The 25,663-nt window shown below is 49.9% G+C and overlaps 1 protein-coding gene and 1 long non-coding RNA gene across 3 annotated transcripts in view; one reads left to right on the top strand and one right to left on the bottom strand.

The window, feature by feature from the left end:
• Positions 1 to 25,663, bottom strand: part of LOC309534366 — a 292,267-nt gene that overhangs the window by 3,293 nt on the left and 263,311 nt on the right. The window lies entirely within an intron of this gene.
• VSTM2L (V-set and transmembrane domain containing 2 like) overlaps positions 9,737 to 25,663 on the top strand; it is a 101,868-nt gene continuing 85,941 nt past the window's right edge. For both annotated transcript variants that reach the window (XM_082226301.1, XM_082226300.1), the window contains exon 1: positions 9,737 to 10,436. In XM_082226301.1, the coding sequence (XP_082082427.1) occupies positions 9,752 to 10,436 (685 nt within the window). In that variant the 5' untranslated portion in view covers positions 9,737 to 9,751. The remainder of the gene's footprint in view (positions 10,437 to 25,663) is intronic.

Below are 25,663 nucleotides of genomic sequence, written 5' to 3'. Positions count from 1 at the left end.
TGCGCCCCTCCCAAGCCTCCTTGGGAGGAGAGCGATTCCCACAGAGGCTTGGCAGGCTTGGAAGGGAAGCTGCATGCCCACCAGCCTTATGGTTGGCGGGGTGCAGCTGGCGGGCATGCAGGGAAAGGGGAGGCCGCCGGAAAAGCTGCAAAGCTCCCCCACTTTCTGGGGCGCCCCTGAGAGGCCGGCGCCCTGGCGCAACGCACCACTAAGCCCTATGGGAAAGACGGCCCTGACTGGAAGGGTCTGTTGTCCTGGACCAGCTCCATTCTCTGTTGTTTTCCTTCTCCCAGTCCTTCCTCAGAGGATCCAGTCCTGTGCTCAGCCCCCAACCTGCTCTCCTCCACCTTAACTCTTCTCTCCAGCTCATAGCTGTCAACGTTTTCCCCTTTTTAAGGGAAATTCCCTTATTCCGAATAGGTTTCCTCGCAAGGAAAGGGAAAAGCTGACAGCTATGCGTCCAGCTCCTGGGATTTCCAACTTTCAGCTGTGCACGTGCCAGGATCTACACCCAGAAAGCCTAAATGCATCCAACTCTGTGCTGTGAACCTGGAGACGGTACCAAAGCTTGCAATTATCTCTGCCTTGTTATACAGAGTTGGCCCTCTCCTGATGCTCCCACCCCCTCAAAGCCCCCCCCCCACAGCTCAGAGTGGTTAATGAGCTTCTGTGCAAGTGTGATCTGCCCAAAGCCAGATGCAATTCTGCTGCTTTGCATAAAGGGAGGGAGGCCTTGTTAACCCCCTCCTCTCCAAGGAGCTCTTGTTGACTTTTGATTTATTTATTTCATAAAATTTATACACCGCTTGCTTGCTTGTAAACAAAACAAAAACCCACCCACCTCAAAGCAATTTACGAAAAAGACAGAATTATCAAAAAGGAAAAAGAACAGCAATAATTTAAGACTTTCGGAAAGTCAAAATAACAATAGACAAAAACTAAATCAAAACTCTCTAACCATCTGGGTTTTCTAATCAAAAGAAATACCAGCAGGTGAAGAGAGATTCCATCAAGGCAATCAAGCTGCACACCTTTCTTGTTTCTCTCCTTACCTGCTTGTTCTGCTGCTTTGCTGGTGATACAGGACTCCACAACCACAAACTGAGGGTGGGGGAATAAGAACTCCTGAAATCTGGTCCTGTTTATGTATGTGATGACAGTAGTAAGAATGATATATGCCCAGGGCTGGAAGGAAGAGAGAACCCTATCGAAAGAAGAATGGATATCGAAATTGATGGACTTGGCACAAATGGCAAAATTGACTGGGAAGATTAGACACCAAGATTTTAAATTTTTTAATGAATGGATTAATTTTATAGATTACATGGAAGAGCACTGCAAACATTTAAAAACGTTAGCAGGGTTAGATTAGCATTTGTAATAAAATGTATGGAAAAAGGAGATTTAAGAGATTGGATTAAAGTATTTAGTCGCAGAAAAGATAAGAGACAAAAGATAGAAACCGGGGAAGGAATTGAGGGAAGTCAGGGGTGGCAAGAACCCCTATATAAATATTGAAATTGTTGTGAATGAATGCAATTAATATTGTATGCAAAAATCTTTCAAATAAAATGGGGGGGGGGGAGAGAGAACTCCTGACACATTCAGGTGGGTCCTGTCAACACACCTGGAGCAAACGTTTTTGCTTTTCTTTTTTAAAACAGAGCGTGACTTTTATTGCATTGCTTTTTACAGACATTGCTACAACGTTCCACACAATCAAAATTAAATTATTTATAATGTTTACTTAACAGCACATATTGCTTTAATTGCAGACATGTTTATTTTTCAGAACAATCATATGCATAAACTGAGGTCAGGGGACAATCTTAATCAGGAGGGGGAGAGGGAGGGGGAGTTGACCACCCCTCCCCTGAATTCTGATCTGAACCCAGACCCCTCACCCCACAGCTTCCGATAATTTTTTAAAAAAACAGCAAGATATTCTAAGCAGAGAGCTCTTACATTGAGCATTTTATAAATTTGTTGGTATCTGTCTGCCTTGAGAGACAATGCCATCGGGGGTAAAGTCATGCCAGTGGAGAGTTACAGCACCTGCTATGGTTGTAGAGACCGATAAAGGAGAGACATGTTTTATTGCAGCTGGGGCAGAAGAAGGCATCCAGGCACCTGGCTGTTTCTTCTCTCTGTGATCCTGGTCATTTATCCTCTGGTCACTGCTATGACGCCACAACCTACCTACCTGTTTCTAGGCATTGTGGTCATCTGCAAGGAATTCCTACACAGTGAGGTTGATGTTTTATATGCCGGTGGTCTTTGTCCATGGAGTTTACTTGGCAGGGATACTGGAGTGGCTTGCCGGTTCCTGCTCCAGAGAAAAGCAATGACAAACCTAGACAGCATCTTATAAAGCAGAGACATCACCATGCCTGCAAAGGTCCGTATAGTTAAAGCTCTGGTTTTCCCAGTAGTGATGTATGGAATTGAGAGCTGGACCATAAAGAAGGCTGATCGGCAAAGAAAGGATGCTTTTGAATTATGGTGCTGGAGGAGACTCTTGAGAGTCCGATGGACTGTAAGAAGATCAGACCTCTCCATTCTTAAGGAAATCAGCCCTGAGTGCTCACTGGAAGGACAGATCCTGAAGCTGAGGCTAAAATACTTTGGCCACCTCATGAGAAGAGAAGACTCCCTGGGAAAGACCCTGATGTTGGGAAAGATGGAGGGTGCAAGGAGAAGGGGACGACAGAGGACGAGATGGTGGGACAGTGTTCTCGAAGCTACCAGCATGAGTTTGACCAAACTGCGGGAGGCAGTGGAAGACAGAAGTGCCTGGGGTGCTCTGGTCCATGGGGTCACAAAGAGGCGGACATGACTAAATGACTAAACAGCCACAAGAGGTTGATGTTGCCAGCCTTCATGTCTCATTTGCAGACAACTTTGTAACACAGAGTTAGTCTGCCAGTTGGCCTGGTGCAAACATGCTGGGAATTTGGACTTGGAAGAGCACATTTTTCTTTGAGACTCTGTCCTGCCATGTCATGCCCAAAATCTTCCTGACACAGTGCATATGGAAGGCATTTAGGCATTCCTCCTGAGGTGGCCCATGACTCACTTCCATAAAACAGCGTGTTCAACACACAATCCTGGTAGACCTTCATCTTGGTGTGGGTCGTTAGCATCAAATCCTCCAATACCCTTTTGAGCCATTGCTGTAGCTGCCTGGACAATACGCTTGTCCAGCTCAGCATCAGTGGAAAGTTTGCTGGTTAGTGTGGAATATTAAATGCAGTTCACCCAACAATTCTTGCTAGATAGGCACGTGAAGGAGCTGAGGCTCACAGAGTTTTTCTCTAAACTTGATAGAAGGAACCCTGTGAAAACACTCCCCTTGTGCCCTGACAGGAAGAGAGCATAGCTATATGTTCTCCTCTTTGCCTGGGCACACTCTCTTTCTGATCTTCTCCACCAGGCCAGCAATGTGAGAACACCTGCAAGTCTGAGCTTAGGCAAATATATCCTCTCCTAGCATCTAATCACATCCCAACAGTTATGATGGAGTCCAGGTAAAATTGTCTACCACCTCAAGCATGTGGTCACCAATACTGATGTCTGGAGTGCTGGTGAAGTTATGACCCAAGGTTTGACCCAAGGTCTTCACTGCAGGCTTGGGCAAAATGGTTGGTGAGTCTCTGAATAGCTTCCCCAGAGTGTGCTGTAAAGGCTGTGACATCTGCAACAACATCTTGTGGATAAAAACCCACTTTTGTCTTGGCGCTGAGATGTGCCAGGCTGAACAGACCCCAGTCCCTCCTTGAACAGAAGTACACAATGTCTGCAGTCGAACTGAAGGCACATGAGAGCAACAGGGAGAAGAATATGCCAAAGAGAGTTGAGGCAGGAACACTGCCCTGTTTCACAACACTCTTTATAGGGAAAGAGTCAAAGGATTTTACTGTAAGTAAATATAGAAGCAGGGACGCGGGTGGCGCTGTGGGTTAAACCACAGAGCCTAGGACTTGCCGACCAGAAGGTTGCGGTTCGAATCCCTGCGACGGGGTGAGCTCCCATTGCTCGGTTCCTGATCCTGCCAACCTAGCAGTTCGAAAGCACGTCAAAGTGCAAGTAGATAAATAGGTACCGCTCTGGCTGGAAGGTAAATGGCATTTCCGTGCACTGCTCTGGTTCACCAGAAGCAGCTAAGTCCTGCTGGCCACATGACCCGGAAGCTGTACACCGGCTCCCTCAGCCAATAAAGCGAGATGAGCTCTGCGACCCCAGAGTCAGCCACGATTGGAACTAACGGTCGGGGTCCCTTTACCTTTAAATATAGAAGCACACAGAGGTTTGTATATGCTTTGAGCTGGGAGCATTGCGGTGTCAATGGCAGACACAATTCTGTTTATTGTACCCAGAATTTAGTCCCAGGAATTGACAAGGAATGTGTGTGGGTGTGGGTGTGTGGGTGTGTGGGTGTGTGGGTGTGGGTGTGTGGGTGTGTGTGTGTGTGTGTGTGAGAGAGAGAGAGAGAGAGATGGAAAGAGGAATGAAAAGTACATTTCCCCCCTACCCCTTTTCAACTTTGCTTCTTCAGTCAACTCATCCAGCATCTGAGAACTCTTAGCTGTGTTTGTGGGTGGGTGATACCCTGCGGTTCCCCAAAAAATTCTCCAGGGTACTTTGGAAAGAAGGAAGCAAGGTTTAGCTGAAATAGTGATAGCTCACCCATCACCAACAGGGCCTCCAGTAAGCTGGGTCCCACCTGCTCGACTGGACTTGCAGAGCAGCCGCCTTTTCCTCCCTGCAAGGCAGGATTGGGAAATGATGCCTTGCCTCAGAGGAGGAGTCGCTGCTGCCATCTAGACAGAGGCCCCTTTTCTGCCACTGGCCACCTTTCCTTGATAAGCTCCTCTTAGTGCATGTTAAAAGGTCTCTCTCACACACCTTGCTCTACTCATTGTTAAGAGCTGATACATTTAAATAGGCTTCCCATGAATCAGTGCTGTTGCCGAGTTCTCTCTTACACACACTCCCCCCCCCCCCGCTTGTGGCAGTGATGGATGAGCCAAAGGGAGCCATTTAGACGGTTCCACATATAGCCCCAACCCACATGGTGAATGATTTCCAATGCCGGCTTTAATTTATTTTTAAATGAAATTTGCTATTGATTCTGGATTAAAAGAACAAATCTTAGAGCAGTTACTACTGACAGGCTATGAGGGAAATCAGGGGGGACTTTTCCCTATGGCGGGAAATGGCACTCCTCTCGGGCATGGAGAAAACCAACATTGAAATGCAAGGCAGCTGATCATTAATCCCATGTCTCCTTTTTCTAAATTAAAAAAGGGCAAATAACCAAGATCTCCTCTGGAATCCAGATGCTGAGAGGCAGATGTGACAAGAAAAAGGCCTGAATAAAATGTATTCAAAAAGGAAAAAGGAAAGGGAGGCTGGGGCCGAAAATGTCAGATGCAATCCTTGCCTCACGTGGGATTGGAGGGTCCAGAGTGAAGTGGGAGCACACAGATAAAGTACATGGTTTGCATCCTCAAGATGTTTGCCTTGGTTCCTAACAGGGAGCTCCAATCTAAAGTCTTTCAGGTGTCAGACTTAGAGATGCCCCGTGTATGCTCCCAAATCCCAGTAGCTGGGAGGCCAGTATTACAGAGCTTGGCATCTTCATATTTCCATTCTTCTTGTTGTTGTTTAGTCATTTAATTGTGTCTGACTCTTCATGACCCCATGGACTACAGCATGCCAGGCCCTCCTATCTTTCACTGCCTCCCACAGTTTGGTCAAACTCATGCTGGTAGCTTCAAGAACACTGTCCCACCATCTCGTCCTCCGACGTCCCCTTCTCCTTGTGATCTTTCCCAACATCAGGGTCTTTTCCAGGGAGTCTTCTCTTCTCATGAGGTGGCCAAAGTATTGGAGCCTCAGCTTCACAATCTGTCCTTCCAGTGAGCACTCAGGGCTGATTTCCTTCAGAATGGATACATTTGATCTTCTTGCAGTCCATGGGACTCTCAAGAGTCTCCTCCAGCACCAGAATTCAAAAGCATCCATTCTTTGGCGATCAGCCTTCTTTATGGTCCAGCTCTCACTTCCATACATCACTACTGGGAAAACCATAGCTTTAACTACACAGACCTTTGTTGGCAAGGTGATGTTTTTCATATTTTCATTAGAGAGCCACATCTTCACCAGATGAAATGGGAGACCATGTTAGTTTGGATGGCAATGGAGTCAACGGTGTGCTAAAGGGGGATAAGGAGGCTGCAGAGATAAGGAGCCAAGTCTGCAGCGGTCACTGAATTGTTACAGCAAAAAGGGGTTGTGAACTGCTCCAAAAGGACTTCTTCAAACTGAACAAGTGGACAGTAAAATGGTGAATGCAATTCAATGTAAACAAGTGTAAAGTGATGCATGTTGGGGGAAAAGGTCTTAATTTCACATCGACACTCCTGGGGTCTGAAATGGCAGGGTTGGACCAGGAACAAGACCTGGAGGTCATAGTAGAAGCTCAGTGAAGATGACCCAGTGTGAGGCAGCTGTATAAAAAAAAGGGGGGATCCTTAGGGAAGGAATTGAAAATAAAGCTGTTGATGACATAATTACATTAAACAAATCTTTGGTTTAAAAAGGTACAATTTTAAAAGGTTCAGAAAAGAACACCAAAATGATCAAGGGGATAGAATGATTCCCCCATGAAGAAGTGTTATAGTATTTGGCGATTTTTAGCTTAGAGAAAAGGCAAGTAAGAGAAGTTTTTTAAGTTATTCAAGACATGGGGAAAGTGAATAGATAGAAGTTTTTCCTCCTCTCTCATAACATTAGAACTCATGGACCTCCAGTGACTGTTGGAAGATTTACGACTGATAAAAGAAAGCCATGCATAGCACAGTTAAACTATGGAATTTGCTCCCTGGGGAGGCAGTGATGGCCACCAACTTGGATGGCTTTAAAAGAGAATTATAGAAATTAATGACTTGCAAGTGACTACTAACCATGATCACTATGTTCTGTCTACCTTCAGTTAGTTGGCACCCATCTGTCACAGGAGACAATGGAAGGGTGTGCCCTTGGGGTCAAAGTCAGCCTGCTGGAGCTTCACTTCTGAATTGGAGTTGCTGGAAACCTCAGGACAGGAGGGTGTTTGCAGGCTTCCTATGGGCATTTGGTTGGCCACTGTGCAAAGGAAGTGCTGGCCTGATCAAACATAGCTATTCTTGTGGCCCAGTGGGCTCATCACCATCAAGGAGAGCTTTGAATAGTCAATCAGGGCAGCAGAGGTGGCAAGCAGAGGGCCAGGTTGATGCATAAAGGAGATACAAGGAAGGTGACCTGGGGTAGCTCTACCTGGAGCAACTGTGCTCTGACCAAGGACAGATGTCTGTATATATCCCAAGCACAGCTGATGCCCAGCTTACTGTTGGCACGTTGCCCTTCCCTTCCCCAGCTGAAGGACATGCATGGGAAGGTGAAGATGCTCTGGATTGGGGCTGCACACTGTGGTGTCGCCTGGGGCTGCCTCACTTTGTGTCCGTGGCCACTTCAGCTGGGGATCTCTAGAAAAACAGACAACCTTTGTGGACTGGTGAGCCAGCGTCGGAGGGATTTCAGATGCCTCATCTCTCAAAGCTAAGGGGCTGCTGACACATTTTCCTTCTCAAAGAGGACTTGGTGAGGTTCTCTGCAGACTCTTACCTGAGGACTCTGGAGTCCTTTTGCATGCAATCACATGTGATCATGTGCTGCTCCTGAGCTGCAGCCCTTCTCCAGCACTTTATTTGCCCATTGTTAATGGAATAATAGAATTGAAGGGGTGGAAGGGATGCCAAAGGTCATCTAGTCCAACCCCCTGCAATGCAGGAATCACAGCTAAAGAATCCCTGAAAGACAGCCATCCAACCTCTTAAAAAACCTCCAATGAAGGTTTTCCCCACCTGTTATTGTGGTGAAGCATAGAGAGAGTCTTCAGAATTTTCCTGATCTGCTTGGTCAGTGTGAACACAGTGACATTGTCCCAATATTGACTCATTCCCACAAATCTGGCACTGTGCAGAGGTCTTCTATCTTACCGCATTCCGGAAAACTTTAAGGAATTGGGTTGAGTAACTGCAGTGCTGTGTCATGACCGCACCAGGGAAGACTGATTATTCACACAGTTACAGGGAGAACTTAACTTTTGCATTGACCTTGTCACCTGAGGACCAAGTAAGGGCTGAGGCTTTCCGCAGCTAGGCTAAGAGCCAGTGTGGTGTAGTGGTTAGGGTTTCAGACTAGGACGAGGGTTCAAATACCCCACTTGACCGCCATGAAGCTTACTGGGTGACCTTGGGCCAGTCACTGCCTCTCTCCCTAACCTGCCTCACAGGGTCGTTGTGGGGATTAAATAAGGAAGAGGAGAAAACCATTTACACCTCTTCAGAGAAAAGGGTGGAATGTAAACACAATAAATACATCATCAACATCATCATCATCAACAACAACAACAGTCCCAGAGTGGCTTAAGAACTGAACACGTAATGACAGACCTCTGGTGCCCTCTTCCCAGGGGCCTGCTTAGTCCATCAGCCTGGCAGCTTGAATAGACCCTAAAGGTAAAGGGACCCCTGACCATTAGGTCTAGTCGTGGCCGACTCTGGGGTTGCGGCGCTCATCTCGCTTTATTGGTCGAGGGAGGTGGCGTACAGCTTCCGGGTCATGTGGCCAGCAGGACTAAGCCGCTTCTGGTGAACCAGGGCAGCGCACGGAAATGCCGTTTACCTTCCCGCCGGAGCGGTACCTATTTATCTACTTGCACTTTGACGTGCTTTCGGACTGCTAGGTTGGCAGGAGCTGGGACCGAGCAAGGGGAGCTCACCCCGTCGCGGGGATTTGAACAGCCGACCTTCTGATCGGCAAGTCCAAGGCTCTGTGGTTTAACCCACAGCGCCACCCGCGTCCCTGAATAGACCCTAAAGTTGACCCAAATCTGGCAAGGAATTCCAATCTTGCTCGGGGAGAAAGGGCGCTGTCCCTCCGCTCAGGTGCTGAAGCCAATCCAGCGCTGTCCACAGACATGGTGCTGAAAGCCCCCGTCCTTGGCCTCTGGCGCTGCGGGAGCTGTCCGCGGGCCGGTGCTGAAGCGGTTTGCAGCTGGACCGCCATGTGCTCCGGGCCAGCTCCTGACCTCTGGGTGCCATCAAGCGACAAGGCCAGGTCCACTTGCGAGCAACGGTGCAGAGCATTTCCCAATTGTTAGGGAACAGGGAACAGGATGAGTCCCCGTCTCCAAGCTCAGGAATGCACGAGCTTGCAAAGAAATGCGCTTTGTTCTCAAGGCAGGCAGGCGCGTTCCTGTTAAAAATAACACCATAAATTATATATGGTGATAAATAAAGCAGGAGAGATCTAATCCACTTCCCGGGCGTGTCTCGAAGAGATACAGCACCACAGAGCCTGATTCTGTAGTGAAGGTGGGGCGCCTTGTAGGCAGCTGGGGAGGGCGAGGGGGGGCATTCAGCTGCTCCCCCTTCCCACTTCACCTCCTGTCTACCAATGTCAGGTCAATCCTCCACGCCGATGCATGTCCTGGAAAGCATTGAGGCGGGCGAGATGGAGCGAAGGGGATAAGGACTGGGCTCTTAGGTGGGCTTGAACAGACCCCCCCCAGCCCTGTCACCAGAAGAAAATGTGAAACCCCCCCGCCCACTTTTTAGGTAGTGAAGTGGGTGGGGGAGGCAACAGTAGAATCCCTGCCGAACTAAATTTCACGGGTTTAAATACACGAGACGTGCACACCCTCATGTTAGGTGCCCCCCTTTTATTTTTCAAAAGTCAAGCATCTTTACTGCCCCCCAAGCAGAACAGAAGGCGGAGAAAACCGCCGCCTGTTCTGGGGAGCTGCGGGTTTCATCCGCGCGCCCACTTCCAATTTTGCAAGACGGTGCCTGTCTCTCCCCCCTCATTCCCCCCCCCCAGGCCAGGGACGCGCCGCCGCGGCTTTAAAACCGATCCCCTTGGAGAAACTTTGCCGATCAATCAAGCCCTCGGCCGGATCCCTCCGCCGGACGGCAGAGCGAGCGAGCGAGGCGCGCGGCAGCCGCTGCACTGTGGCGCCCTCCGCCGTAGGGAAGAGTCCCGCAGTCTTCGGCTGGCAGAGCGGAGCCGAGGAGGAGAAGGAAGAGGAGGAGGAGGCGAGCGGGACGGGGCGAGGCAGCGGCGGCTCAGCATCTTTCTCCGCGGCTTCAGCACTACCCGGAGCAGCGGCGGGGGCGACGGATCGGGCGGGGGCCGCCGGCTGCTTCTAGCCCTCCCTGATGTGAGACGGGCGGCGGACGGACGGACGGACGGGAGGAGGAGGAGGACGACGACGAAGATGGGGGGCGCCTTCGGCCTGACCCTGGCCCTTTGCCACTCCGTGGGACTCTACCTGCAGCTCGGAGCCTCCTCGCGGCCCCCGCAGTGGGAGAACCAGATCTCGGGCAACGGTGAGTGGACCGAGCGGGGGTGCTGAGCCGCAGGGTGGGGTGGGTCCTATGGGTGCCCCCGCACCAAATGATCAACTGCTCAATATCCTTACGCTCCGCATAGTCCGCTTTGTAACCCCCCTTTAAACACCCACCCACACCCAGCTTTGTAGGGCACAAAGTCGTATCTCCCCCCCCCCCATTTTTCATAGGTGGCGTGTTAGTTACCCCGTGTTAGTTGCTGCGGGGGGGGGGGGCGTTGGCGCAGAGTCCGAATAGGGTTTCTCCGGGAGCGGTGGCAACGGGCACCCCCTGGCGTCCGGGCAGAATCGTGCCTCTGCCCAAATTGCGACCGCGAGGCAGAATGTGGTCCTTCTCCTATTGCTGTCCACGACCAACGCGTCCCCCCTCACCCATTTTTAACTGCTCGGGATGGAAATTGCGAGTCCTCCAGTTGTGGATTGGGAAGTGGAGGCGATATAATTTTTGCCAGTTTGCGGGGCGTTGATTGGGGTGGAGAGAGAGAGAGAGAGAGAGAGAGAGAGAGAGAGAGAGAGAGAGACGGACTTGGTTGTTTGTAAGCGGCAAAGCGATAGTGAGGGCAGGGCTGGCGGCGCGGGGGAGGTCGAGGCAACCTCTTTTCTGTCCACGAAGGGAGGCAGAATCAGTCCTGGCGATTCGGTACGGGAGGCAGGATATGCGCAAGTTAGGAAGAGAACTTTTTTTATGCGCTGTGTGTGTGTGGGGGGGGTGTCTTTCCTCGAAATCCCACCCTTTGTTTGGAAGGAAGACTGGGAGACCCCTCCCCAGGGAAACCGCTCTCCAGTTTGGCACAGCTGAGCAGGAGATGTATAGGAGGAAGAGAGGCTGCGTGGCTGTTGGGGGGGGGAGAGCCCCCAGTTAAGCATATGGAAGAGTCAGAAACCTCACATCTGGGCCGGATGTGTGCAGAAAACCGAATCTATGAGGGGAGGCACGCACACTACATGTACACAGGCACAGACAGATTATTTCTAACTTCTGGAGTTTCTCTGTAGGGCGTCCTTCCTTCCTCTCTGCCCCAGTTGTGGCCACGATCTTGGTCCACATTGCAGGGGGTTGAACTAGACGACCCTTTGGATCCTCTCCTACTCTACAATTCCATGATGTTGTGATAAATAGTTTCTGTCCGTAGGGAGTCAGCAGGTTGGAGAGGGTGGGCCTCACCTGTGGAAGGTGGGAAACACCTTATTCCAAAGCAGAAGGTCCCACTTTCAGTCCCTGAAGGAGTATCTACACAGGGCTTGGGATGTCACCCTTACCTGGAATCCCAGGAGAGCCCCTGTCCCACAGCTCCGAGGATGCTCCTGCCCAGAGTAGCTCTTTCATGCTCTTAGCATCTGCCCAGTTTTCCAACACAGACACCCAAGAACTCAGGTGGAGTTTGAGCATCCCCTTGCAAAGCCTGGCTGCTCAGGATGCTTTAAAAAAACCCCAAACACCTGGGTGCCCTCCTGGGTGGTTTGGTCCCAGAGAAACTGCCAAGGGGGCACCCTGAACTTCCTTCATCAAGGCAGGAGCCTGAGGGTCTTAGCTGACTGCAAACAGCGTGGTGGCAGGAGAAGGCATAGAGGGTCTTCAGACAATAGCCTTGAACAGGCACCACCGCAATGGCCTTCCTTAAACCTCTCAGATAGCAGAGGAGGAGGCGGCGGCAGGAGTGTCCTGTGTTGTGCCCAGTTTGTGGGCTTCCTTGAAGGCATCTAGCGGGTTGCTGTTGGATGGAGGGCTCTGGACTACATGGATCCTCAGTCAGAGCCCTGCATCCTTCCACCCACCCTGGTGCCAGCACCAGCTGGGGTTGGAGATTTTGGAATGGCACAACTCCCTTCCTTCACAGGCTTGCTAAAGTCCAAAGACCTCCTAGAAAAAGTGTGTAGGACTTTTTGGAGCTGGGGTTAAGGTGAGGATGAGCTTGGGCACAAATCCAGGAAAGAAGCTGAGGGAGAAGGAAGAGGCTGGCATCCTCTTTGGGAACAGCAAATGAGCTGAGTGCCTTAAGATAAATAAATCAGGCACCACAACAAGCTGAAAAAACCAAGGGGAACCCTATATAAAAAGGAACACCCCCCCCCAACCCTGGATGTGGTGGGAACCAGATACACCCCTGGAGGAGAGGCAGCAGTTTGAGCTGGCAGTGTTTGGGGAAGTGTTTCCATCACCCTGCTTTTTTCCCTTGCCTTCCATAACACTTCTTCACTCCTCCCCCTCCATTTGCCCAGGAAACCAGTTTCTGGCAAGGGGAAGAGGTGCAAGCTGTGTTAGCAACTGGTGGGGCTGGGGGAGTTAGTCAACTTACCCTTCTGGGGACAGAGCTGGCTGCTTTCACTGACCTCTGGTGCAGAAATGTCCTGGAAGTTTAATATCACCCTGTTGCAAGGCAGGGACTGGACCGGATTGCATTGCATATCTGGCTGTGCAGTGGTGTGAGGCTTAGGCAGAGGGGAAGGATTTCAGTGGCGCGCCCATTAGGGAGCAGGCCCCAGGCAGCTTCCTGGGTGCAGCAATCCCTCCTTGGCTTGACCCGCATGCTCTATGAACCAGCCTGCCTTTCCTGAGTCTGGAAGAGTCAGAGACCCATTTGTTAGGGGGTGCTGTGCTTTGTTTCTTGCAAAGCGGGGAAGCAGCGAGAGCCCCAGTATTGCGGAGCCTGCGACCAAGAGTAGTTCTGCAGCAACTCACTTAATCACAACCAAAAGCCTTTATTAACGAGGCTGAGGAGCAGTGAGTAAGTGGGTCGTGTATAATAAGCCACTCGCGATCAGTAGGTGAATACCAATTTGAGGAAAGTGCAGCTTGCAAGGAACTGGTATCAATGGCTGTTTAGCAGATTGGAGATTGGCCATTTCATTACTTGCTGGAACAGCTTCCTCCTGGCACAGCGAGATGGGGAGGCGGAGGAGGCGGAGGCCACAATAACTCCCTGGGAAGCAAGGAGCATGAACCACAGAGCTGGTGGTGACGTATTGAAAAGAAGGCAGGGGCAGAAGGGGACTGGCTATATAATCCCCACCAGTGACACCTCCTTTTGGCCGTCATCGTGACACCTTCCCTGAACTGGACTCGGGCAAAGCCCTGGCTCAAAGGTTGGGGGAACCAAAGGGATGGGTTTGCTCAGGCAGCTCCCCCACCATGAGGTGACTTCAGGCAGTCACAGGCAAACCTGTGAAGAGAGTCTCACAGGAGGAGGTAAAAAACCCCAACAACCTTGAATGTGTATGTTGGTGGAGATTGCATGAACCTATTCCAGGCACCACACAAGTCCAGGAGATAGAGGACACTTTGTGGAAATGGAGGAAGACTGAAGCCCAACAGGCATGGTGGGATCAGGAAGGGTGTGAGTTTAGGGCTACAAACATGCTAACCCTTTTGTAGCACACACAAAAACATGTGTTTTCTCCATCCGGAATCATTCGTGCACATCTTCCCTGCTAGCTTTTGACCCTTGAGATGTATGTTTTTATGACTGTGTAAGCTGTTTCCAATTGTTTTTGATACTGTATTTTAATGCTGCAAACCACCCTGGGACCTTTGAGTGAAGGACAGGTGATTAATGACAAACATAATCATGGATCCTGCCATCCACTTGGGTGTGGGGGGGTTACCTGATACACATTTGAAAAGCCTCCCCTTGATTAGGCTCTCTGTCCCTTTTCCTTTCTGCACGTGCTCCAGATGAATGAAGAAGGAATTATGGGGATTATGATCTTGCTATATGACCACCCACAGCATCATTGGGGAGGTGTGGATATGCCCCCCTCCCTGCATTTCTGGGACCACCTACATGTGTTTTCAAGTGGATGCAGTAATGCAGAATCAATCTGCGGTGAGCTTTTGTTTTCAGAATGAAACCAGCTTCTCAATAAGCACTTTTCGGGGACAAGAAATATGCAATAGATTTAGGTTTGGGGGGGCTATGTAGGTGGTGGGAGAGTGCTCCGTCTCCACTGATTCTGGAATAAAATGCTGGGTGCACATAGCCTAGGAAGGGTTGAAACAGAAGAGCATCTCCTTTGCAGCAGAAGGTGGCGGGGTCAGTCCTTGCTGGTATCTTCAGGAAGGGCTGGGAGAAAACTCTGCTTGCAACCCCAGAGAGCTGCTATCAGCCAGTGTAGACAAGGCTGAGCTCGATGGACTTACTCAGTCCATCTTATATTGGTTCTCACTCAGTATAAAGCAGCTCCCTATGTTCTAAGCCAGCGGTTCTCAACTTGTGGGTCCCCAGATGTTGTTGGACTACAACTCCCATCATCCCTGAGCTCTGGCCTTGCTAGGTAGGGATGATGGGAGTTGTAGTCCAACAACATCTGGGGACCCGCGGGTTGAGAAAGGCTGTTCTAAGCCAAAGAGCAGCAGGGAGCAAAGAGGGGAAGCCCAGTGGGAGCTGCTGACCAGCCTCATGGCAGCCGCTGTAAAAGAAAGCAGGAAGAAACTGGGTGAGCCAGACCCAAAGGAAGCAGGGAGGTATTGAGGGCAGGTGGGGCCTGATTCCTGACATGTACCAGCAGGTGGCCCAGTTACTATTCCAGTAATAGAACCATAGAACTGTAGAGTTGGGAGGGACACCCAGAGTCATCCAGTCCAACCCCTGCTATGCAGGAATCTCAGCTCAAGCATCCATAACAGGTGGCCACCCAACCTCTGCTTAAAAACCTCCAAGGAAGGAGAGTCCACAACCTCTCAAAGGAGTCCATTGTCCAACAGCTCTTACTGTCAGAAAGTTTTCCTTGATATTTAGTCAGAATCTCCTTTCTTCTAAGTTGGAGGGATTGGTTCGAGATCAGGAGAAAACAAGCTTGTTCTCTCTTCTATGTGACGACAAGTGAGTTATTTAAAGATGGCTATCATAGCTGTTGTTGTTGTTGCTGTTGTTGTTGTGTTCCCTGGTCCATCTGACTGGGTTGCCCCAAACACAACAGTAACACCATAAGGCTGCAGAAGAGAGGCCAGCGTGCTCCCAGAAGGAAAACCACAAAGCTGAAACTCCTTAAGCCAGGAATGGCAGAGTCTGTGGCTCTCAAAGTATCATAGGACTCCAACTCTCATCAGCCCCAGTTGGTGTGGCTGATCATTGGGGATGATGGGAGCTGTAGTCAAGCTGTTCCTCTCCCCTGCCTGAAGCCCACAGCCTCTTGCAGGAGAGACTTCCCTTGCCCGTGGGGACCAGGCACACTCCTCCCTACACCTCCAGGACCGGCTGCTTGATATTTGCTGCTCTGCAGCTCCACTGCTGCAAATGGCCAGAGGGTGTATTGCATCTCTCAGGCTCAAGTCCCCTGTGGATTTATGCAATTGCTTTGAGGAACTTGTTGCAGGGTTCAAGCTGAGCTGCCCCAAACAGCTTGGGAGGCCCACTCTGAAAACTGTGCATCTGGTCTCTGAAAACTCCCCATGAACTCATTTCCACAATGCTGTTGGGTGCAGGTCCAGCTTGGATTAGGTCCTGTGGAAAAGCATTAGGGCAGGGGCGTCTTTTTTGCCCAGGAGATTGAGGAGGGGGCTTTGCTCTGGGTTAGGCTGCAGGTCTCGGTAGTTTTGTAGATCACAGGAGATGGTCGCCCACCGCTATGCAAGGGACTGTATTGCAAAGATCACTTCTCTGCTTTCATCGGAGTTCTTGAGTTGCTCAATCTACACACCAAGGTGTCATGAAATGGGAATGAAACATGGTGATTTAACTTGACAAAGTTATTGGGATCAGGTGGAGATTGGCATAGCACTGACTGTTTCCTTCGCAGTAGGATTAAGCCACCCAAATATCTCTTGCAGAAGACACCACCCAAACTCCTCTGATGCCAGTCGGAGGCTTCAGTTTCAGCCCATTTCCCTGTCAGGGTTTTTCCTGTGCAGCTAAAGGACACCTTGTGCTGAAACTCCAGCGTTTGACCTTCCATCCTTCACAGGTTCTTCTCTCTTCTGGCTGACCCACGATCTCTGCAAACTACCCAACAGACCCTCCTTGCGCCGGGGTCTCGGGGCCTCCTTTCTGCCCACCATAATTTCCCAATGTTGCAGTGAGCATGTAGCCAGTTAGAATCCCTTCTTTCTTTAATTGGTCAGCAGGAGTGGATGGAGTCCCCTCCTCCCTCCCTCCCTTTCCCCCCTTGAGCTTCCTGGAAATGTAGGCTGTGTGCTCTGCCAACCAGGCAGGCAGCAAAACAAAGCCTCCAGCTCAGCGTCTCTTTCTCTGTGTCCAGCAGCTAGCCAGGCTCCAGGGCACCCCAGGAGGCAGGTTTTACTGCAGTGCACATCCCTGCTCCCTCCTTCCTCCTCTTCCTCCTCCTCTACCTCCCTGCCTCTTAGCTTTCCCCTTCAATTATTCATGCCTCCATTGCTGGCAGTCAGCGAATGCCCAGCGGTGCCACGCCTGCTTGCCCTCCTTCCCTGCCAGCAAGAGACTTTCCTCTGCCCGAGCCTGACAGCGGACGGGCATGCTTTGCTAGGCGGCTACAGGAGAGTAGCACCAGGTGTGTGGCCATCCTTTCCCACTGCATCTTCAATCTCCATCGATAAACCACTTAGCGTAGTGGCCAGACAATTAAGAGCCCCTCGCTGGACCCCTGTCCTCATTTGGCTGCTCTCCCCTTTGTCTCAGCCTCTGATGATTACTCTCTCCATTATCTCCCTGCAAACACTTTGCATTCAGCTGGATTTCCTCAAGCTTCCAGTGGCGAATTCTCCGCCCACCTGTGTTTTCCTGCTGCTGTGATGCAGGCCTTCATCCAGTGAAATTGCTTCTGACACAACTCCCCACCCCATAAAATGTCCCTGCACCCCATCTCCTGGGCCCTGAGAGGCTTGTTTGCAATGGCTGAGATGGAGGGAAGTGGGATTTCATTCCTAGTTTTGAATTCTCAAAACATGTGCGACAGCAAAGCCAAGAACTAAAGCCAACCCCTTTCCTTGCTTAGCAGAGATGAGCTCTGTTTGACACCGTGGAATGTGGCTTCCTCGGTTCCTAAGATATTGAGTCAGGTTATTTGTCCAGCATTGTCTACTCTGACTGGCAGTTGTACCCCAAGGTTGTGGATAGCAGACAGGGAATGATCCCAGACTCTTTCCCTTGCAAATAAGGTTTCTGCCGCTGAGACAGTTGAAGAAGACACAGAAAGAAGACTGAGAGGGGAGGAGGAGGAAAGCAGCTGAAAGGAGATAGCAGTCAGCATTTTGCAACCAGCTCTCCATCTTCCAGCTGTTTAAGGTTTAGGTCAGTGGTCTGCAGCTGGTAGCTTGTGGATCAAATCTACCCCATGTCATACTGGTTGACACACAACCCCTCAGTGCCCTTCTCTTGGCTAAACCCCAGAAAGGAAAACTGCTCCAACCAGAACTTGCGGTGTGGATTTTAGCTCAGGATGCTTGATGGAGGCAGGTGGGTGGGTTGAGTGATGGCTTCTTGCCTATGACTCCCCCCCCCCCAAAGTGGCCCACTGAGGAGGCTAGCGGCCACCCACAGGTTTCAGGCATATCCAAGGTCACAATCACGCACCCATGACAAGGCAGTTGGAGAGATGCTGGGGTTGTAAAGAGCATGTTTTCTGGGTCTTTTGCACGGCATCCTTTTCAGCCTTTGCTAGGTCTACAGTTACCTGCTGCAACATCAGTAGGGCAACGGATGACGAGGTCCCTGGGATGTTTTCGCCATATCTGGCAGGAAGTGTGTTTGTGTCCTGTGCAAGCAAAGCAGCAGCTGCCCTTGAGATGCTGGGTCTCCATCCACCATCACCTCTTCTTTAACCCTTGGTGGCAAGGAGTGGGGTGTTTTCAAGACCTGCCATGCTTCACACATCTTTTAGCCCCTCACCTGCCCCAATACTTAGCGCGATAAAAGAGATGTCTTCTTTTGAGGCCTCTCACACACAATCTGTGCACTGAAGTGGGTGAATAGAATAGAAATCAGGACTAATGAATAGAAATCAGGACAGAGAAACAAAGCACCCATTGCTGGAAGCCACAGGAGGGGAGAGGGGTCTTGTGATCGAATCCTGTTTGCGGGTTTCAAACAGGCACTTGGCTGGCCACTGTGAGAACAGGAGGCTGGACTAGAGGGGCCACTGGCCGGATCCAGAAGGCTCTTCTCGTGTTCTTGTGTAAGTCAATGGTGACTACTCATGCTTAAGCTACCTGGACTAAAGCTCTGGTGGTTTTGTGAATGAACAGACTCTTCTCAGTGTGTGAAGTAGCTTAGCGTGTTGAGGTGGCAGCCTTGAAATCCTCTTCTGCTGTGGCCCTCGGTCTCTGACTGGGACGTGCTGAAGCAGCCACAAGCAGGCAGGCAGTCTGGAGGAGGCTGGCAAGGTCTTGGCCTTCTCACTGGGGCCGGGCTCAGGAGAATCATAGAATCATAGAATCCTAGAGTTGGAAGAGACCACAAGGGCCATCGAGTCCAACCCCCTGCCAAGCAGGAAGCACCATCAGAGCACTCCTGACATATGGCTGTCAAGCCTCTGCTTAAAGACCTCCAAAGTAGGAGACTCCACCACACTCCTTGGCAGCAAATTCCACTGTCAAACAGCTCTTACTGTCAGGAAGTTCTTCCTAATGTTTAGGTGGAATCTTCTTTCTTGTAGTTTGGATCCATTGCTCCGTGTCCGCTTCTCTGGAGCAGCAGAAAACAACCTTTCTCCCTCCTCTATGTGACATCCTTTTATATATTTGAACATGGCTATCATATCACCCCTTCATCTCCTCTTCTCCAGGCTAAACATGCCCAGCTCCCTTAGCCGTTCCTCATAAGGCATCGTTTCCAGGCCTTTGACCATTTTGGCTGCCCTCCTCTGGACACGTTCCAGTTTGTCAGTGTCCTTCTTGAATTGTGGTGTCCAGAACCAGAGTGACATCCGGAAGGTGGGCAGGATACTCAGCACACCTGCTGCCCTATTCATTACCTCCGTCATCAAAACCTGATTAAAATCTTGCTCCTGTAATAATAGGTTTGCTTTATTTATTTCACACAATTAAGGAACAACATGAGGGTAAAGCAACAACAACCCTCAAAGCGGTTTTACAAAAATGGCAGAACAATAAAATCATCAGTAAGAAAAATTAATATCAATAATTTAAAACTTTCTAAAAGTCTGTTAAGGACAGATTAAAACTTGCATCAACTTTCTAAAAATCTAAAGGTAAAGGTACCCCTGACGGTTTGGGAGCTCACCCCATCACAAGGATTCGAACCACCAACCTTCTGATCGGCAAGCCCAAGGCTCAGTGGGTTAGACCACAGTGCCACCCGCATCCCTTAGAACATTTGGGTAGGCTTGTCTAAACAAATGTGTTTTTAGCAAGCACCCAGAAGGGCTCGGCGAACTCACCTGCCTGGTGTCAATGGGCAGGGAGTTCCACAGTGTAGGTGCCCCACTAAGAGATTGAGTCCTTGCAAATGTGGAATGGGTATTATGTGATGCCTCTAACAGGGGCAGTTCTACTGATCAAAGCAGTCCAGTATATGGTTCCTGTTACCCCTCTGGCTCCTATGAACTAGCTCTTTCCAGTGTTCTCCTTTTTAAGACTCATTCCAGGATTCTTCCCTCTGGTTTTATGGATGTTCAGAAGGCCTGCTGTCTTAGATTTTGAAAGCCACTTCTATGTGTAGATCTGAGTTCATGGGTGTGTGGCACACAGGCCACTTTATTAATGGTGCTCTGTGAATCGTTGAACGAGGGACCCTTCCTGCTTCTGGATGTTTTCGCAGGCAGATCTCTTTGTCTTTCTCACAACGCTTCTCAAAGGAAATGTGTCTGCTTGTTTCCAGGCTTTAAAACTGAGGTGTACATTCAATTTGTGGTTGGAAGGAATGGGGGCGGGAAGTGAAGTGTCTCTTGTGGAAACAGACTTCATTTCTGCAGCACTTTTTGGTCATTTTCTTACTAGATCTCTTGGCATCTGTGCAGAACATGCTCTCTCTCTGTGTGTGTAGTGTATGTGCATTGATGAATGGCATATCCCTTTGAGGATTCTAAAATCCATTTTTTCAAATAAACATCTGGATTGCCAACACTGAGCGTTGTAGGCATATCTTAGGTTGTGCGGAGAGAAGTAAAGGGAGAAGTTTAGATCAGGGGTCAGCAAACTTTTCAGCCGTGGACCGGTCCACTGTCCCTCAGACCTTGCAGGGGGCCGGACTATATTTGGGGAAATGAACAAATCCCTACGCCCCACAAATAACCCAGAGATGCATTTGAAATAAAAGGACACATGCTACTCATGTAAAAACACACTGATTCCTAGACCATCCGCAGGCCAGATTTAGAAGGTGATTGGGCCGGATCCAGACCCCAGGCCTTAGGTTGACTACCTATGGTTTAGATGATGCAACTTCTCCGCTTACTGTGGCAGAAGCCACACCTGCCCAATCGCTCTGTACTGCTTCAAAACAAAAGGAGGCTGCATCTCCCTCTTCCTTTCAGCTCCTTCTTAGGAACTTTGGTCCTATTTTTGATAGAAAGCAAACGATGGAAGCTTTTAAGACTCATTTGCAGTGAAGTCACCCACATCCACACTCAACTGATTCCATTCATCCCCACATTTATTTATGCCTGTTAGGTGCTGTTGTGCTCAAATCCTCCTTGTGGGCTTCCCACAAGCACCTGGTCAGCCACTGTGAGGTGCATGCTCTGGTTATCTCTCGCTTGGACTACTGCAATGCGCTCTACGTGGGGCCACCTTTAAAGGTGACCTGGAAACCACAACTAAGCCAGAATGCGGCAGCTAGACTGGTGACCGGGTGCGGCCACTGAGACCATATACCACCGGTCCTGAAAGACCTGCATTGGCTCCCAGTACATTTCCGTGCACAATTCAAAGTGTTGGTGCTGACCTTTAAAGCCCTAAATGGCCTCGATCCAGAGTGTCTCCACCCCCATCGTTCTACCCGGACACTGAGGTCCAGTTCCGAGGGCCTTCTGGCGGTTCCCTCCCTGCGAGAAGTGAGGTTACAGGGAACCAGGCAGAGGGCCTTCTTGGTAGTGGCGCCCGACTTGTGGAAAGCCCTCCCATCAGATGTCAAGGAAATAAACAACTATCTCACCTTTAGAAGACACCAGAAGGCAGCCCTGTATCTGGAAATTTTTAATGTCTGATGTTTTACAATTTTTAATGTGCTGCAAGCTGCTCCAGAGTGGCTGGGGAAACCCAACCAGAGGGGTGGGGTATAATATGCTCTTCTGAAGTTCTTAAGGGATTATATTATAGAATCCCAGTCAAATGTGGTTCATATAGTGAGCATGTTATACCACTATGAAGCCCATCAGATTTGGCTATATAATACTGTCACAGGGCAAGGAGTATAGCATCTAGATCAAGGGAAGTAATAGTGCCACTGTATTCTGCTCTGGTCAGACCTCACCTGGAGTACTGTGTCCAGTTCTGGGCACCACAATTCAAGAAGGACACTGACAAACTGGAACGTGTCCAGAGGAGGGCAACCAAAATGGTCAAAGGCCTGGAAACGCTGCCTTATGAGGAACGGCTAAGGGAGCTGGGCATGTTTAGCCTGGAGAAGAGGAGGTTAAGGGGTGATATGATAGCCATGTTCAAATATAGAAAAGGATGTCACATAGAGGAGGGAGAAAGGTTGTTTTCTGCTGCTCCGGAGAAGCGGACACGGAGCAATGGATCCAAACTACAAGAAAGAAGATTCCACCTAAACATTAGGAAGAACTTCCTGACAGGAAGAGCTGTTTGACAGTGGAATTTGCTGCCAAGGAGTGTGGTGGAGTCTCCTTCTCTGGAGGTCTTTAAGCAGAGGCTTGACAACCATATGTCAGGAGTGCTCTGATGGTGTTTCCTGCTTGGCAGGGGGTTGGACTCGATGGCCCTTGTGGTCTCTTCCAACTCTATGATTCTATGATTCTATGATTCCTCCTTCTACACCAAACCATTGGCCTTACTCTCCCAATGCGAGGGAGATATCCACATTGCTCAGGCAACTGGGTGGATGTGTTCCACAGAGGGTTTCCTTGCCTGCCAGCTCTGTGAAGCAATGGTTTTGCCTTCATCCAGCTCTCATCGTTGGTCATTGGAATAAATCTGGGGTGTTCATCCCTGTTCTGCCCACTTCGTCAGCTGATCTATACAGGACCAGGGTGGTGGGTTCTCAGCTTGGCAAGGGGGATCTGTTCACTTTCCCCTCTCCTGCCAACATCCAGCCCCATTTGAACAGTTTTGCACCCTTTTCCAAAGGGATGTGAACAATTGCTGAAAGGCGTGCTTGCAAGTGGGGTTGCCTTTTGTACGCAGCTTTGGTCAGTGCCCCCTTTTGGTTCGTTTGGCAGCTCAAAGGAATTCCAGTGTGGGTAACACCAGATTAAAAATGCAAAGTGTTTTGCTCAGACTCCACTAGAAACCAACAAAGTAGCAACAAACAGAAGGCGGCCTTTGCAAATGAGATTTGCTATCCCTTTGCAAACAGGCAAGTGTTCCCGAGAGACGGGCCAGGGACTTGCATTGCGGGAAATTGAGTAATAAGTCTGTGAGTTCTGAGCTCGGCATCAGAATTGTTGGAGGAGCCTTGGGAACATCTTTGGCACACAAGAAGTTCAGCTTACAGAATCATAGAATCACAGAATTCAAGAAGAAGAAGAGGAGGAGGAGGAGTTTGGCTTTGATATCCTGCTTTATCACTACCCTAAGGAGTCTCAAAGTGGCTAACAATCTCCTTTCCCTTCCTCCCACACAACAAACACTCTGTGAGATAAGTGAAGCTGAGAGACTTCAGAGAAGTGTGACTGGCCCAAGGTCACCCAGCAGCTGCAGGTGGAGGAGCGGGGAATCGAACCCGGTTCACCAGATTACGAGTCCACCCCTCTGAACCACTACACCACACTGGCTAGGGTTGAATGTCATCTAGTCCAACCCCTGCAATGGAGGAATCACAGCTAAAGAACCCCTGCCTGGTAGCCATCCAACCTTTGTTTTAAACCCTCCAATGAAGTAGAGTCCACCATCTTCTGAGGGAGTCCATTTCATGGTCGAAAGCTCTTCCTAATGTTTAGTGGAATCTACTTTCTTTTAATTTGAATCCACTTGTTTGGGTCCTACCCTCTGGAGCACCTGAAAACAAACTTGCCCCATCTTCCCTGTGACAGCCCTTCAGAAGTTTGAATATGGCTGTCCTGTCACTTTCACCAGCAGAACCTCGTTGCACGACAGATTGCAGTATCTCTTGTGCACTGAAGTCACCAGCAACCTGCTTCTTCATTCTCTTGAGCAACAAAGTTCCACCGGCACCAAATCTTTCACCAGCGGAACAAGTTTACCACTAAGAGACTTAGCTCCGCATTGGAGGCAGCCCAAGACAAGGCAGTAGTAACTTGAGAATTAAAAATAGACTTTCAGAATTCAGCTCAGATCGGACCTCTGAAATAACACATTCAAAGCTAATTTGCATGGATTTCCAACCCAATCAATCCCAGGATGGAGCACAATAATTAAAGACAGAACAAAACACTTCAATTCCATTCATAGTTTTTCATCCCACCATTTCACTAGGGAGCTTGGAGCAGGGAATGGGGTTTCCCTCCCATTTTAATCTGAAGGAAATACATTTTATGTTATCTGGGCCGAGGTTACTCCATGACTGAGCTTTCATTTTATCCCCATCTCCAGCACCATTTCTGTCCCACGCATGAAAATCCTACCAGGTCCCCAAAGATGGAAAATATCTGCAGCTCTCCTGACTTCAGCCACAATGTTTAATAGCAGTTTGGAAGATATGGAGGCCAATAGCAGGCAAGTATCCAGAAATAAGGCAATTCACAACTGTGAGGGAGCTATGAGTGGTTTTCTATATGCCCATGATGCCAGTGTGGTGTAGTGGTTAGAGTTTTGGACTAAGTCCTGGGAGAGATCTGGGTTCAAATCCCTACTCAGCCATGACGCTTGCGGCACCCTCAGCTCAGCACCCAGCGCAGGCAAACTGGTAAATCCACCTCTTGCTGTTGTCAGCAAGTATGTGGGGAAAATCAATCAATCAATCCATCCATCCATCCATCCATCCATCCATCCATCCATCCATCCATCCACCTCTGTTCAGTGGCTACTAGCCATGATGGCTTTTTTCTGCCTCCAGGGTTGGAGACAGCAATACCAGGTGCTGGAAAGCACAGGAGGGGAGAGGGCTACTCTTGTGCCCGACTCCTGTTTGCTGGTTTCCCACAGACACCTGCTTGGCCACTACGAGAAGAACAGGACGCTGGACTAGATGGGCTGCTTCTTCTGTTCCTCTGCTTGGCGGTTCAGAAGTCCTGCTAGCCAGAGCGAAATCCCCTCACCCAGATGGCTGCTGGTCCAGATTGCATAGCAGAGGGCATTGGAGAGCCTTCTTCTCCATGGAGAACCGTCTTCCAAACTGCCCTTCTGCCGGGCTTCATAGACTCTTGGCAGAACCCAGCCCAAGGAGAGGTCTCTGCCCAGCTCCCCCTCCACCTGACAGCACTAAACCAGAGAGCCCTCTCCCTTCCACGCACCCACCACCACCTGTCCCCCTCCCCTCCGTCGGGCTGGTGCTGGAGGAGAATTAGAAATGCCTGCAGGTTTCAAGGTTAATTCAAGTGCCTTGGCAAAGGCGCACTCCAGTCCTGATGGCAATCTCCGAGCTGGCTGGGCTTTCTCTTTTTTGCCTCTAATTTACAGTGCAAATTCGAGATAATTCTGCCACTAATATGACAATAAATAGGGTCAGGGAAACTATTCTTCTCCGCCCGCTCAGAAAACAATCGCCCTCCCCTGGTGCCTGGCGGCACGTTCTCCGCCACTTCCCCGCCAAGGCCGGCACTTTCATCTGTGGAAAAGGGCAATTGCATAATTACTGGAAGGAATCGGCTCATCAGTTGATAGGGCCCTCTCCAGTTTTACAAAGCGAGAACAATAGAGGCCAGATGGCTTGCAGGAGCATCTCCTGCCCTGCTGCCCGCCAGATACCAGCTGAGGGCAAGCAGCACTCTCGGAGAAAAAGGGCCGGATGGAGGAGAGCGAAGCAGCTGCGCAGGCAAGGGAAAGGCTGGTCTGTATTCTCCATCACTTTTACCTGTGATTCCTGGCCAGTTTGTGCCTCTAGACTCTTCGGTTTTGAAGGGGTTACTTCCTATAGGCAGTGCTGCAAATGGTTAGTGTTAACCCCCGTTCATAGATATTCACCCAAGGCTGCAACCTCTGACTAGGGCAGACAGGGTCTACTTAGGACATACGAACATAATGAGAGCCCTCCT

The sequence above is a fragment of the Podarcis vaucheri genome, assembly GCF_965113315.1.
Source record: "Podarcis vaucheri genome assembly, chromosome: 6".
Lineage (NCBI taxonomy): Eukaryota > Metazoa > Chordata > Lepidosauria > Squamata > Lacertidae > Podarcis > Podarcis vaucheri.
The sequence above is the reverse complement of the archived record's forward strand: the minus strand, read 5'-3'. Positions and strand labels throughout refer to the sequence as shown.